This window comes from Balaenoptera musculus, chromosome 6 (genome assembly GCF_009873245.2).
Source record: "Balaenoptera musculus isolate JJ_BM4_2016_0621 chromosome 6, mBalMus1.pri.v3, whole genome shotgun sequence".
In the NCBI taxonomy this organism is placed as follows: Eukaryota; Metazoa; Chordata; class Mammalia; order Artiodactyla; family Balaenopteridae; genus Balaenoptera; species Balaenoptera musculus.
In genome coordinates this window covers 35,782,927-35,796,279 of record NC_045790.1, presented here as the reverse complement: position 1 = coordinate 35,796,279, position 13,353 = coordinate 35,782,927, and the positions used below count along the sequence as shown (strand labels likewise).

The 13,353-nt window shown below is 48.0% G+C and overlaps 1 protein-coding gene across 2 annotated transcripts in view; it reads right to left on the bottom strand.

Annotated features, from left to right (window-relative positions):
- Positions 1-2,181: 2,181 nt before the first annotated feature.
- B4GALT1 (beta-1,4-galactosyltransferase 1) overlaps positions 2,182-13,353 on the bottom strand; it is a 49,792-nt gene continuing 38,620 nt past the window's right edge. The window contains exons 3-7 of one of the 2 annotated variants that reach the window (XR_005020266.1): positions 11,123-11,310; positions 8,584-8,706; positions 5,344-5,448; positions 4,619-5,109; positions 2,182-2,911 (exon numbers count right to left, since the gene is read on the bottom strand). Coding sequence is in view for 1 of the 2 variants with exons in the window: in XM_036854981.1 (XP_036710876.1) it covers positions 4,977-5,109; positions 5,344-5,448; positions 8,584-8,706; positions 11,123-11,310 (549 nt within the window). In the remaining variant the exon portion in view is untranslated. Of the gene's footprint in view, positions 5,110-5,343; positions 5,449-8,583; positions 8,707-11,122; positions 11,311-13,353 lie in introns of both variants that reach the window. The other variant, XM_036854981.1, reaches the window with a different exon arrangement.

Sequence of the window (13,353 nt, the reverse complement as noted above, 5' to 3'; positions counted from 1 at the left end):
CCGGGGACTGTGCCAGAGAAGGAAATGAGGCTTGTCTGGCACAACCGGCTCAGCCAGGCAAACCTCATTTCCTTTCTGATGGGGGAAGAAGTTCCAGTTCTACGAAGAAATTGGCCTCTAGGAATGTTCGAACTCCCACCTCCTGGAAGAAACTGGAGGAGGGGAGCCTGGGAGTGTGGCGGAGACTTGGCAACACCTAGAACTCAGTTATCTTCTCATTTCCTCAACCTCTCCCCCATCCTCCCCCGACACAGCTTCCCTCTGTCACCAGCAGCAAACGCTCCTGCCTGGGGAGGTTTTACTCGTATATCGATACCTCCATGGGCACCCACCCGTCTGGGCACCACAGCTCTGCTTCCAAAGGACATCAGTGATTAGGCATCCAGGTCACATTCTCCCATGGAAAAGAGATAATATACTGGGGGGGGTGGCTGGTGTCCACCAAATCCACACCCACGGCTACTGGGCTCTGCCTGGCTCAGACTTGGTTTGGGTCTCAGGTGAAGTGGGAGACTAAGGGCACTTCTCAAGGAAATGGCAACCCCAAGAGCCTGGCCCTGGCCCCCTTCCTCCCTGGCACCTTGGAGCCCACCAAGGAGGGGTTCAAGCCCCCCTCCATCACCAAGGCCGTCATTCCAAACACCTTCACTCAGGGGAGGCAGGAAGGTGTGGGAAAGCAGCACTGGTGAGGTCCTGGGCGTCTCCAGAAGAGGAGCGGTCACTTGCCCTGAGATCCACTCACCCATCTGCCACAGACACGTGCCCTAGAAGAGGAAAAAAGGAAGATTCCCAGCACACCTGGTGTGTGCATGTGTATATGTGGGTAATGTGTGCACAGCAGTCTCTATGTACATCTCAGCACGTGTGTTCACCTGCACTTTTAAAAATTTAACAAATACTTGTAACATGTATAATGCTTATTATGAGCCAGTCTGAGTGCTTTATAAGATTAATTCACTTGACAATCCTATGAAAGAAGTACTGTTATCCCCATTAAACAGAGGAACAAACTGAGGCACAGAGAGGCTAAATCATTCACTCAAGGTCGTGGAACTAGGAAGAAGCAGCAACAGGATTTGAACCCAAGCATTCTGGCCTCTCCTAGGCACATGTCAGCATATATGCATCTGGGTGGATATGTGCATCTTTGGGGAGGGAAGGGTGCCCCACTTAACCTGGACCTTACAGCTTGGAAAGCCCTGTAAGGCAGCACTTTGTCCAAAGGAGTCTCCTGGCTGGAAAGTCAGATCTGAGTCCCAGCCACCTCTGCTCAAGCCTGAGGCCACTAGGGCTCCTTCCAGCAGTCACAGGGATGAGTGGAGACAGGCAGATGGCCCTGGTGGGGCTACAAGGGGCTGCCCTTCCTGCTCTGTTTCCCAACCGGCCCCACAAGCACAGCTCCATCCCAGCAGGGCCTGCAGCCCCCTCAGCCTGGACGGCGGGAGTGACCTCTCCTGCACACTGGTTTCCTCCGGCCCATTTCTTCCAGATGCCGATTCAATCGAAGCAGCATGTCAGAGGCTGCTAATGCCTGACCCCAGGGGCACTGCGGAGGAGGAGGAGGAGGAGGAGGAGGAGGTGGTGCCCAGGGTACTTACCGTCTCAAGTCCTTGGGTCACGGCTAAGACCCTTGAGAGCGTCTGGTTAAATTTCCTGGGGCTGACAAGAAAGCTTATTTATCTAAGCTACCCTGTGAACACCTTGCGTAAATGGCTCTGAGAACTATCTCAGAACCACGCTGGCGTTTGTGGAAAACAGCAGAATGTGGCCACTCGAGAACTGCTGGGGAAACTTCTACTCTGAAGTGGCACCAGCTGCTGCATAGTGAGTACCTGTGAGGTGTCAGTCATTGTGTTTCAGGCACATCATCCCTTTTAAGCCTCAAAAAGTCTCTCCGTGTTATTATGCCCATTTTACAGATATGAATATGAGGCTCGGATGGGGAAATGGCTGATCCCAGTGAGGTGCGTGCACTCTGTGTGATCCCAGGCAGGGGTGTGGAGCGTAGCTAGGTGAGATACCACCTCCTCCCCCCACCCAACCCCCCAGCCTCCCGAGTGAGGCAGGCACAGGAGGCAGACCTCTGCTTTCCTCAGATCCTCCCAGCAGGCAGCCCCAGTCACTGCCCTCCAGCTCTGGGAGAACCCAAACCCCTTACATCAGAAGAGAAACCACCTGCCGTTACAAAGATAGGGTCATTTATTCACGTTATATTACTGGATTTTAAAGGCAAAAATACAGTTCTGTTTTGAACACCAAGGTCAGACATTCCCCCACTTACAATGGTAAATACATACATTTGCATACACGGGAAATCGAAATACACAGCACAACAGGTCTCCAGGACAGGGACGCTCCCCTCCCAGCCGTGTGGGGTGCCCCACATCCAGCCCTCAGGTCAGCAGAGACCCTGCCCAGGCTGACAGTCAGCACCAGCATTTCCTTTACCCTCTTATGCCACCTCTGCCCTCTGATCTTTCCCAAAGGCCACTTTACAGGGTCACCAGCAACAGAATGGACAGAAATAGAGAAAGTCACAGCACATGACAACTTCATGGTGACAACTTCCAGGTGAAGGAAATGGTCCCTGAACCCTCAGCCCTGAACTCCCCAGTGAGGAAACAGGACCTGCAGCATCTCATGAACCAGGCAAGGTCCAGGCCTAACCTTGAGACCCCGTTAGCGCACCGGAAGATCAGCAAATGGGGAAGAGGTGCAGCAGGATTTCCCTTGGTCCTGAGAATGAACCACATACTTGACTATTACAATGGAACATGAAAGAAAATGTAATAGGAAAACAAAAATGAAAAAAAAGTCAGAATTTTGTTTTAAGAGTAAAGTAAGTAACAAAGAGGTTACCACCCAGGATATTTGTCTCCTTTCTTCTAAGGCACTTTGGAAAAGTCAGGATCTGGGGATAGAAAAAGAGGCCTTCATTCTTTGCATTTCCCAAAACTTCCTGTCAGTACATTCCTGGCTTTATCAACATCACTGTTAAGGAGTGGGGAACTGACAGAAGGAATACTCTTTGCATAGCCCAGCTGCTTCTGCAGTGGAAAATAATTTGTAACCAATACAAAGGCTTCTGGAAAAAGAAACACGTTAGCATCTGAGATGCTCAAAGTGATAAAGGCACAGGTTCAGACTGGGGCCAGGCACCAGCTCAGCCTCCACACTGAGGGCTGGTTTCCAGGCTGCCACCAGCTGTAAGGTCCACCCTGGGGTTAGAAAGCTGAATTTTAAGCCCTCAGCCCAGGCTGGACCCAGCAAGGGCACCCAGTGGCAGGAACTGCCTTGTGCATCTCACCCCAGCCAGGCTAAAACCTCTGGCAGCAGAGGTGGGCTTGGGGAAGACGTCGCTGTGGGTCAGCCTCCCTGAAGTGGGAGCACCTGCTAAAAACCTGAGGGGGAATGGGAGGCATTAGGCACCAGAGTGGTCGTGGGGGAGTGTGGGTGGGTTCAGCTGAACTTCTTTCTAGATGTCTAATTAAAAGGCACATTCATGCTGGAGAATGAATAGTCTGTTTGACCCTGAGCGCCACAGGCCAGTTTTAGGGAACAGGCAAGAGGCAAAGGAACAAAAAGGGGGAGGGAGGGAAGAGAAAGGCAGCAGAAGGGAGGAAGGAGGAGGAGGGAGGAGAACCGGTCCTGCAAGGTGGGCCAGGCAGCGTGGCCACCAGAGCCCAGAAGGCAGCACCCGGGGGCCAGAGGGAGGCTTCCTCCTCCTGCCTTGGCTAAGGGCCAGCGAACAACCTCACGGCTGTCATTTACAGCTCCACAGCCTAGGGCCCTAGCGGGAGGTCTTGGGGTCAGTCTGAGGAGGTGAGGGTTCCCTCAGCCCTGCCCACCGGGGGGAGGGGAGGGAGGTAGAGAGGTCAGCCAGGCAGGCCGAGGCTTCTGTCTCCCCCAGGAGTCCAGCTCAGTAGTGCTGATGTGGAGGGAGGCCTAGCTCTCATGAAGGGGCCCAAAGATGACTCTGCCCTTCAGAAAACCTGGTCTGCCAGCTACATCAGAGGCCCGTGTGTGGCCACTACAGCATACATCATTTTTTCCCTTAAAAAATGCTCAGTCCCCTCCCCACATTTAAAACACCACAATAAAAATACATGGGAAATTCAAGTTTATATAGCATGCTCAGAAAAATAAATTGCCATGACTAAACACTATGCAATTCTGGATCAACACAAAATCAAGCTAGCTTGTAATTAGAACCTGATTTGTTCTTTCTTTAAAATACTACAAACTGCTATTTTAAAAAAGGATTTACATTCAGAAATCAGACAATCTGGAGAAAGGCCACTGAATGTGAGAACACCCAAGGCTTTTGCTCTGGTGGCTAAAGTCGCCTTGGAATTCACACGTTAGCAGGGCGAAAGGTCCCAGGCTCAAGTTTTAAAGTTGTTTTGCTAAGGAAAGACACACACACACACACAGTGATTGTAACAGTTGCATACCACGGAAAGAAGGTGGGGAAAAGGGGGTAAAATGAGAATGGTTGAAATCGTGTGTTTTTCTGTTATAATGTGACACCGAAAAAACATCACACCAATCCAATTTCAGCAGCACTCTCCAATTTTTCATAAAGTAATAATACCACAATTTAAAGCGAAATTCTTACCTATATCACAACAAATTAGCAGTTTTTCTCAGGGAGTGAGTCCCACAGTCACCAAATTTTGGGCTGTGTATAGCTCTGATTCTTTGGGGTGACACTGTGAACATGTTGAGAACCCCCCAAAGGCTGATAGTTGCTATGCTTACATACACCTCGTGGGGCTAAGAAGTCACATGCCGAGCCAAGTTGGGGGCAAAATATCCCACTCGTCCTGGTCATCTGGAAAGGCGTCTGAACGATGAGCCGAAAAGGTCTATCACTCTGATCGGTAAGAATGAGAGGGACCAGCCCAGCAGATTGGCAGAGACACACAGCAGAGGTCCCTGGCCATTTTCAGGTCTCTTATCAGTGCACCAAAATGCTAGCTCGGTGTCCCGATGTCCACTGTGATTTCGGTATACAACGGGAATCTCTGCACGTCCAGCACCAGGTAGGTGAGTGTGTTCAAACCGTCAGAGAGCATTGTCTCTTTTGTGTGTGCAATTCGGTCAAACCTACAGGGAACAAACGGGCAAAGGGTTGAAGCCAAAACAAAAATCTTAAAAAAAAAAAACTTAAAGCATTTGTACTTTTTGGCCCCTCCTCCCCCTTCCTACTCCAATCCTGTCCCGTGGATTGAACCCTCAAGGCATGAAGCCCATTCCAGAGCTTCATTCCTACAGCCTGCCCCACCTGAAAGGGGAAAGAAGGAAACACACACGGGGGAGAGAATAAAACACAGAACACACCTCTGAGGATTAGGTTCATTTTTCTTGTCTCTCGAGTGGCGGATCATCCGACACTTGCCGATCACAGCATTTGGGCGAGATACAGACATGCCTTTAAAAGCTAATCTGTAAGGCGTAAAGAGACAAGTCGTCATTACAGAGCTTCCATAAGGCTCGGGTCCCACAGTCCCAGCTGCAAGACTCTTGTCCTGTCCACCATCCTGTCAGCTGTTCTCACCCGGCCCACACCCCAGCCCAGTGCACAGGCATTGCTTAAAACTCACACGCCTTTCCCATAACATTTTACCACTGGTTCTAGGTCGTGTTGGTGACCACCCTGTGCCAAGCACTGGGGGTGTCTGCCCTCATGGACTTTATAATGTGGGTGCTTAGAACATAGGGCCATCGGTGCCAGTACGGAGGGGAGGAGGGAAGGGTGGGGATGCGCGCAACAGAGGGAGAAGCAACCAACTCTACCTGAGCAAGACTAGGCAGAGCCAAATCTTGAAGATGAGTGGGTGCTTGCCAGAGCACTTCGGGCAGTTAGGACAGCACACGCAAAGGCAGGGAGGCGAGGGCAAGCACAGTGCCCTCAGGGAGTACCACAAGCTTCTGGGGACTGGTGAACAGGGTCTGGGGTAGGAAGTGGCCGGAAAGAAGGGCAAAGACTACGTCATGGAGGCCTTCTTAGAGCTTTTAGCATCCCTGAGAACAGTGCCAGTGTCGGAAAGGGATATAACACCAGTCATCCCTCGGTATCCGCGGGGGACCGGTTCCAGGACAACACCCCCCTTGTACAGTGGATGCTCAAGTCCCTTATATAAAATGGTGTAGCATTTGCATAGAACCTATGCACATCCTCACCCTCCCATATACTTTTCTTTAAGCCTTATTTATGTATTTAATTTTTATTGGGGTATAGCTCCCATATACTTTAAATCTCCTCTAGATTACTTATGATACCTAACACAGGGACTTACCTGGTGGCGCAGTGGTTAAGAATCTGCCTGGCAATGCAGGGGACACAGGTTTGATCCCTGGTCCGGGAAGATCCCACATGCCGCGGAGCAACTAAGCCCGTGCGCCACAACTACTGAGCCTGTGCCCTAGAGCCCATGAGCCACAACTACTGAGCCCACGTGCCACAACTACTGAAATCTGTGCACCTAGAGCCTGTGCTCCACAACAAGAGAAGCCACCGCAATGAGAAGCCCACGCACCACAACCAAGAGTAGCCCCTGCTCGCTGCAACTAGAGAAAGCCGGCGTGCAGCAACGAAGACCCAACGCAGCCAAAAAATTAATTAATTAATTAATTAATTAATTAAAAAGAAAACCTAATACTATGTAAATGATATGTAGCTAGTTGTAAATACAATGTAAATGTTATGCGAATAGTCGCCCATGCACAACAAATTCAAGTTTTGCTTTTTGGAACTTTCTGGAATCTTTTCTCCCGAATATTTTTCGATCGAAGGTTGGTTGAATCTGTGGATGTGGAATCCGCAGACATGGAGAGGTGACTGTATACAGTGTTTCCCAAAGGTTTTTGGCCAAAGGGAAGTCTCTCTGATAAGCAATATCAGAATGGAGAGCTGGGAACAAGACTAGAGGCAGCCAGAACGGGGTGCAAGAGCCTGTGTAGGTTCTGGGGGAGAAAGGAATGAGGACCAAAACCAAAGCCTTGACAGCAGGAGTACAAAAGTAAGCTAAGAGGCAGGAATGGCCGGTCCTAGATGACTTCAGGGTTCCCAGCCTGGCCTCCCTCAGTGCTGAGCTAGTGCCTGGCACACAGCGAGTCGGTACACAACAGGAGTTAGGTTCCTTATCATTCAGGAAAGCTGCTCCAGGGGGAGGAGCAAGATAGGGGTAGGGGATTAAGAGGTAGAAACTACTATGTATGGAATAAATAAGCTACAAGGATATATTATTGTACAGCACAGGGAATATAGCCAATTATCTTATAGTAACTATACATGGAGTTTAACCTTTAAAAATTGTGAATCACTATGTTGTACACCTGAAACATATACATTGTACATCAACTATACCTCAACTTAAAAAATAAAAAAAAATTGAAAAAGGAAGAAAAGAAAGCTCCCCCACAAACCACTCATGCTTCTAGTCCCGCCACCCTCGGGAGGTCGTCCTCGGGGCTCGCTCCTGCCAACCTTTCTGATCACTCAGGTCTGTGCATCGCGGCAGCCCTGTACACCATCATACGGGCCCAGCTGCCCAGGTGTGGCGCTGTGAAAGCAGGTTTGTTTCTGTCTGGACTCCCTGCTCAGGGCTTCAGTGCCCTCCTCCCCACCGGGCCTTCCTGGCCCAGTGCTCTGCACACTGATAACAAATCTGGACACTTTAAAACATAAGTTTTCTTCAAGGCCTGTATTAAAGACTTGGGTCAATGTCAAGTTCCCACACGAAGCTAACCTTACATGACTTTGGGTGCTGCTCTGACAGACACCTTCTGTTAATTATCAAATTAACGTCCTCCAATTCAGAAAGGCACTAGGGTGTATTGTGATAGCAAACTCAGTGACAAGTTCAGACTGGCTCCCAGAGGGAGAAGGTGCTTTCTGCCTGCAGCCAGCAGGGTTGGAAATTCCATTGCCGGGAAGAACTGAGCAGAATGTGGTTTCAAATGCCACGGACAAATGGTTTTTTACCATCTGTGATGACAACTCACATGATAAAGGTTTACCAGCTTACAAAGAGGCCCAGGGTGTGGACGGCCACATAGCATGAGTCAAAGTAAACTCACCCCTTCACATGGTTCTTATTTTACATTTTCCAAAAGGGTAATGCAAAAATCACAGAAGCTGCTTTTCCTAAAGACACTTTTTCAATTTATTTTGGCTGCGTTGGGTTTTCATTGCTGGGCGTGGGCTTTCTCTAGTTGCGGCTCTAGGCCACGCGGGCTTCAGTAGTTGTGGCTCGCAGGCTCTAGAGCACAGGCTCAGTAGTTGTGGCGCATGGGCTTAGTTGCTCCGCGGCATGTGGGATCTTCCCAAACCAGGGCTCGAACCAGTGTCCCTTGCATTGGCAGGTGGATTCTTAACCACTGCGCCACCAGGGAAGTCCCACCTAAAGACACTCCTTATCACCTATAGCACCTACAGCAGGGCACACCTAAGAATTTGGGCTGGGTGGGAACTGCATTCCTCCTGAGGGTCAATCCTTGCAGAATAACCAAGCACTGGTAGAAAGACCAGAAGTGAAGGGAGACACTGAAGAAAGAGATCTAATTTGTGACCATTACCTGTTAAAAATGTCATCATCTTCACCTCCCCAGCCCCAGTAGTTATTAGGAAATCCATTGATGGTGAGAAACTGTTGTTTACTTAGAGCAGAGACACCTCCAAAATACTGCACATAAGGTAGGCTGGGGGAAAAAAACAAAAACAAACACACACACACACACACACACACACATGACCAGTGGTTAGTAAGTTTTGACTTTTTGAAATAAAGCTGGCTCAAAATATAAACACTTCTAAAGTTATTTTTATTCTCTGGAACTTTTAAATTAGGGATTTATGTGGGTTTTCTTTGTTTGTTTTGTTTTCAGATCAGACTCAAGATTATCTTAGAGAAGACACAGATACCAAAAAGTAGAATCTTGCTCTTTCTAAGAACATTGTGTTGCCCCTGTGGTTATCTAGAAAATCAGTCTGTGACAAGAACATAAGCCCAGTTCTGTTGCACCGCTCAGGAACCTGCTTCCCATGTGTCTTGCTTGCTCCTGCACAGGAAATCCTTGTACAGAAGGTCCTAGGAGTCTCCTGTGCCCACACTGCCAACACCCCCTTTCCACCCCCAGCCCATCTACAGTCTAGCTTTCATTCTTCCAGAGATATACTAGCTTCAACACTGACCCCAAGAGTCAAGACAGCATTTCTGAAAATTTGCTAAAATAAAATTTTCTTGGAAAATTCTACCATATCCTGACATAGCAAAATGTATAATGGTGAATCTATTTTGACACATTTTCAAGGAGTAGGGCACCTGGGCTCTCATCCTTCCAAACCTTTTTGTATTTCAATATTTTGGTGGTTATGAATCGTGGACTCCTGAGGGATGCAGAGGAAGAACTGACGAGAAATGTTAAGAATCTGGACATGCCTAGAGGCCAAGCAAAGGCCTTCTTGTGGGTCTTTTAAAGGTTGCGGTTTTGTGACAAACCTGTGTGCAGCTCCAAACCACACTTGAGCTCTTACTGTAATCCAAAGAGACCAAAGCCCATCACACAAATGAAGGCAAACTCTAACTCAGACTTTGAGGGGGAAGTCAGCCAAACCATATAGAACATATGAAAAAAAGATGCAATTATTATTTTCAAATACATTCCGGAATTCTGACTGCAAGCATATACAAGCAAAGATCCCTGGGGGCCTGCTTTAACGAATCAAAAATAATCTACTTGTAAGTAGGTGTCATCATTTAAGTGCCAAGTCATCCCCCTTTGGCATACCGCACATTACAGTCTGCACTTGTAATGTGAGGGTTTGAACCAGAGGTAGCCAGGCCATTAAGGCTTCTTCATAATCAGTGTTCTTATAGAAATGGACTCTTAGCCACTTCAAGGGGGAAGTATATGCTATTTTGACAAGATTTGGTTTTGTTGTCTCTGCTGCTTTCTCTTACCTACCTGCCCCGTCTCCCAAGCCTAACTAGTTCTGGGTAAAACAAACACGGTGCTGTGGTAAAGAATTAGGTAAGCACCACCACGCTTCAAGGGAGGAACTCAGAGGAGCTGGTGTATCTCAAAGAGAAGAAGATACACAAACAGGGAGGGAGAGGGGGAAGATAGGAGGGTACAGAGTGCCATTTGTAGTCAAATTTCCCCCCTTTAAGACAGTAAGTTTATGGTCTGAAGGCCTTTAATTTGGGGGAAGGACTTCAGAACATCCCTACGTTCATCTCACAGCCCTCATGCTCCCAGCAAGGGAGGACAGAAAGAAACGATGAGAATAAATGAGTCTGAAAGAAGTTGTTGTATCTAAACCAAGGCATTGCTGGGCGGCAGAGGCCCACCACACCGCGGTAGTCAGCCGAGGCCAGGGATGCTTAGCACACGGGTACCCGCAGCGCAGCTTCCCAGAGCTCCCGTGTCGACTCAGAACAGGGAGGGAGAGCTCAGGGTTCCCAACTGATAGGCGACTTAAAACAATTTTATGTTGATACAAACGTGGCTAAATTACGGAACAAAACGCAAATTTCTTTTTTAAGATTAAAAAAAAAATGGACTACCAGGCTATTTTCCCCCTGTGACAATGTGCTTTAGGTAACACTGCTGCTCCTGGGGACAGGCTTCAGCCGGCTTCCTCACAAGAGGCATTTTGGTGGAGAAGTTTGAGCCCCAGTGTTTGAGCAGAAGCCTGTGCTTTGCAAGGACACAGAAACATGTTCCTTCTTAAAGTGCCAAGGAACATCTACCGAAGTATCCAAGCCCAAGAATTTACTGGGGGAAGATGATTCCAATTTGTTTCCCAAACTGTGTGGGGAAGGGGAGAGAAGAAAGTGAAATAATATAGCTGCTGTTTGGAGCCTAAAGACGAACACCATCCCAAATATAACAACTCTTCTTGCCTGGATGTGCAGAGGTATAGGTGTTTCTGGACTCCATTTTCCTCCTTAAATAATAACTGACTATGGGCTTAAAAAGCACCCAGTTCTCAGAGCAGGCATTCTCCTCCAGAGCCTAAGAGGCACTACTCCTGGGCTGGAGGAATTGCGTTCCCTAGTTGTCACAGAAGAGACCAATATGTTTTCTGCAGACTCCGGTGAACATCTCTTACCTAAATCCAAACTTATCCATTGCTACAGAAATGTGCCGTGGCTGCGAAAAACACCTGTAGGTGTTACGGTCGTTCATTGGAATGAGGTCCACGTCACTAAACACAAAGCAGTTGTATTCATAGTCCTTCAAGGCCTCTTTAAAGCCAACGTTGAGGAGCTTCGCACGGTTGAACATGGATTCTCCAGCCTGGTGCAGAAACAAAAAACATGATATCAGATGCTATAAGGCCTTTGAGCAGAACACTCATGGGGACTGGTGACTTGTCCACTGCACGTGGTCATTAGACCATTCCTGGGCCTCATTTTCTGCCCTCACTTTACAACTCAATACCGAATGGCATTCCCTGAATCAGCAATCCCACTTCTAGGAGTTATCCTGTAGGACTTGCAAGTGTGCGAATGACGGGTGAACGTGTTCACTCTGTTCATCACACGTTCACCAAAACAAAAGATTGCAAGCAATGACGTAAGCATGACCAGGAAACTGCTTAAATAAACCATGGTACAGCCATACAATGGAATAGAGCTGTTTAAAAAAAATAAGGAGGCTCTAAAAGGAAATGATCATCAAGATGGTATTGTTAGGTGAAAGGCATTTAAAGATACGTGTCATTTATTCATATAGTATATATAGGCTAATTGCAGGTCACGCAGGTAACTGGTGACCATGGGACTTTTTCACTTCTACCTGCTTTGTGTGGTTGACTATGGTTTGATCACCACATTGTGTGCCTTCCAGGTGTTTGTCACTAAACTAGGTACCAGAGAAATAGGGCAAACCCAAATCAATCTCTGCCCTCACAGCGCTCACAGTGTAGGGTGGGGAGCGGTGTGATCCTCGGCACGATAGACACAGTGTGTATGAGCGAGGAGGACACCTGCTTCAGGACGCCAACCATCGGGTCCCCCAGAATCAAGTGTGTTGGTGCAAAGGTACTTCACATTTTATTTACTTCTCTTGTTTATTTTCAGTCTCCCCCCACTAGAACATAAGGTCAATGAAGGCTGGAATTTTTTACTTTTTATTCACCCACTGCCTAGAATACTGCCTGGCATATAATAAGATCTCAGTAAATAACCACTGGATGGATGGATGGATGGATGGATGGATGGATGAGTAGACCAACAGATGGGCTTCAACATTACAATGGCAGATGGCAATCCTTTTGGGAGACTCCGAACTAAGGGGCCCCTCAGGGTCACCACCATGGGTCTGTGCTCTTACCAATCACAACTCCCATGACCCCAGGTTAGTAAGGCTAGTAACAGCATCGACACAGCCACCCTTCCACCCTTACACTTAGTTCACAAGCCCTTCCATACCCATGCTCTCATCCTGGCCAGAATTCTCCCAACGTTGCCATGAAGAAACGAAGGCCACATACATGACACAGCTGGTGCTGGAGCCCAACACCCTGGAATCCTCACTGAGTGCTCTTTCCCAATATCTCTTGGGACCAACAAGATCAGGGCCCTCTACTTTGGGGAAAAAAAATGTGCCCCAGAAGGGCCTGCAGTAGCTATACAGTCTCAAAGGTAGAATGCTGAATATCCTCTCTCCAGGACTCCAGTGGAGAGGACTGTGTGAGTACGGAGAGCACAGACGGTGCCACAGCCCCCTGTCTCAGGAGGGTGACTCAGGGAAACAAACCACTTGAGAAAGACAAGTACCAGAAAGTCAGAAAAAGCAGCCCAGAAGAGTAAATGAAACATCTTACACAAGGGCTCCTTTCTTCAGTCCGTGACAAAGCTTTCTCACCATGCATGGTAAAGGGAGAAGGCTGTGCCCTGTGGCACTCAGGGTGTTCTTTGGCTGCCTCACCAGTTAAGAATCATTTAGAATTCTGCCTTCAGCTAATTCTGTGTAAGTCACGAGGTCACACACACAAAAAAAAAAACCCAAAAAAAAAAAAACAGCCAAAGTTTAGGAAATGCATATGAAGAATATGAAGTTGTTGGAATTATTACAATAACACATTGCTAATATTCTCTGGGGGATATGATACACCAGGCACAGGTATGTACTTTTCAAGCACGGTGCATGAAGGTTGTAACAACCTTCACGCCAAATCAGATTAACTTCATTCCTCCCACACCCTTCTACCTCCCAGTGATGGGAGAGAGGCCTGTACCATCTTCCTCCTCCAGCCCCATAAAGACCCTAAAAGAGATAGCTTTCTCTAACATTGTGAGATAAAATTCAGCCCCATTGAACATTTTTCCAACAAGT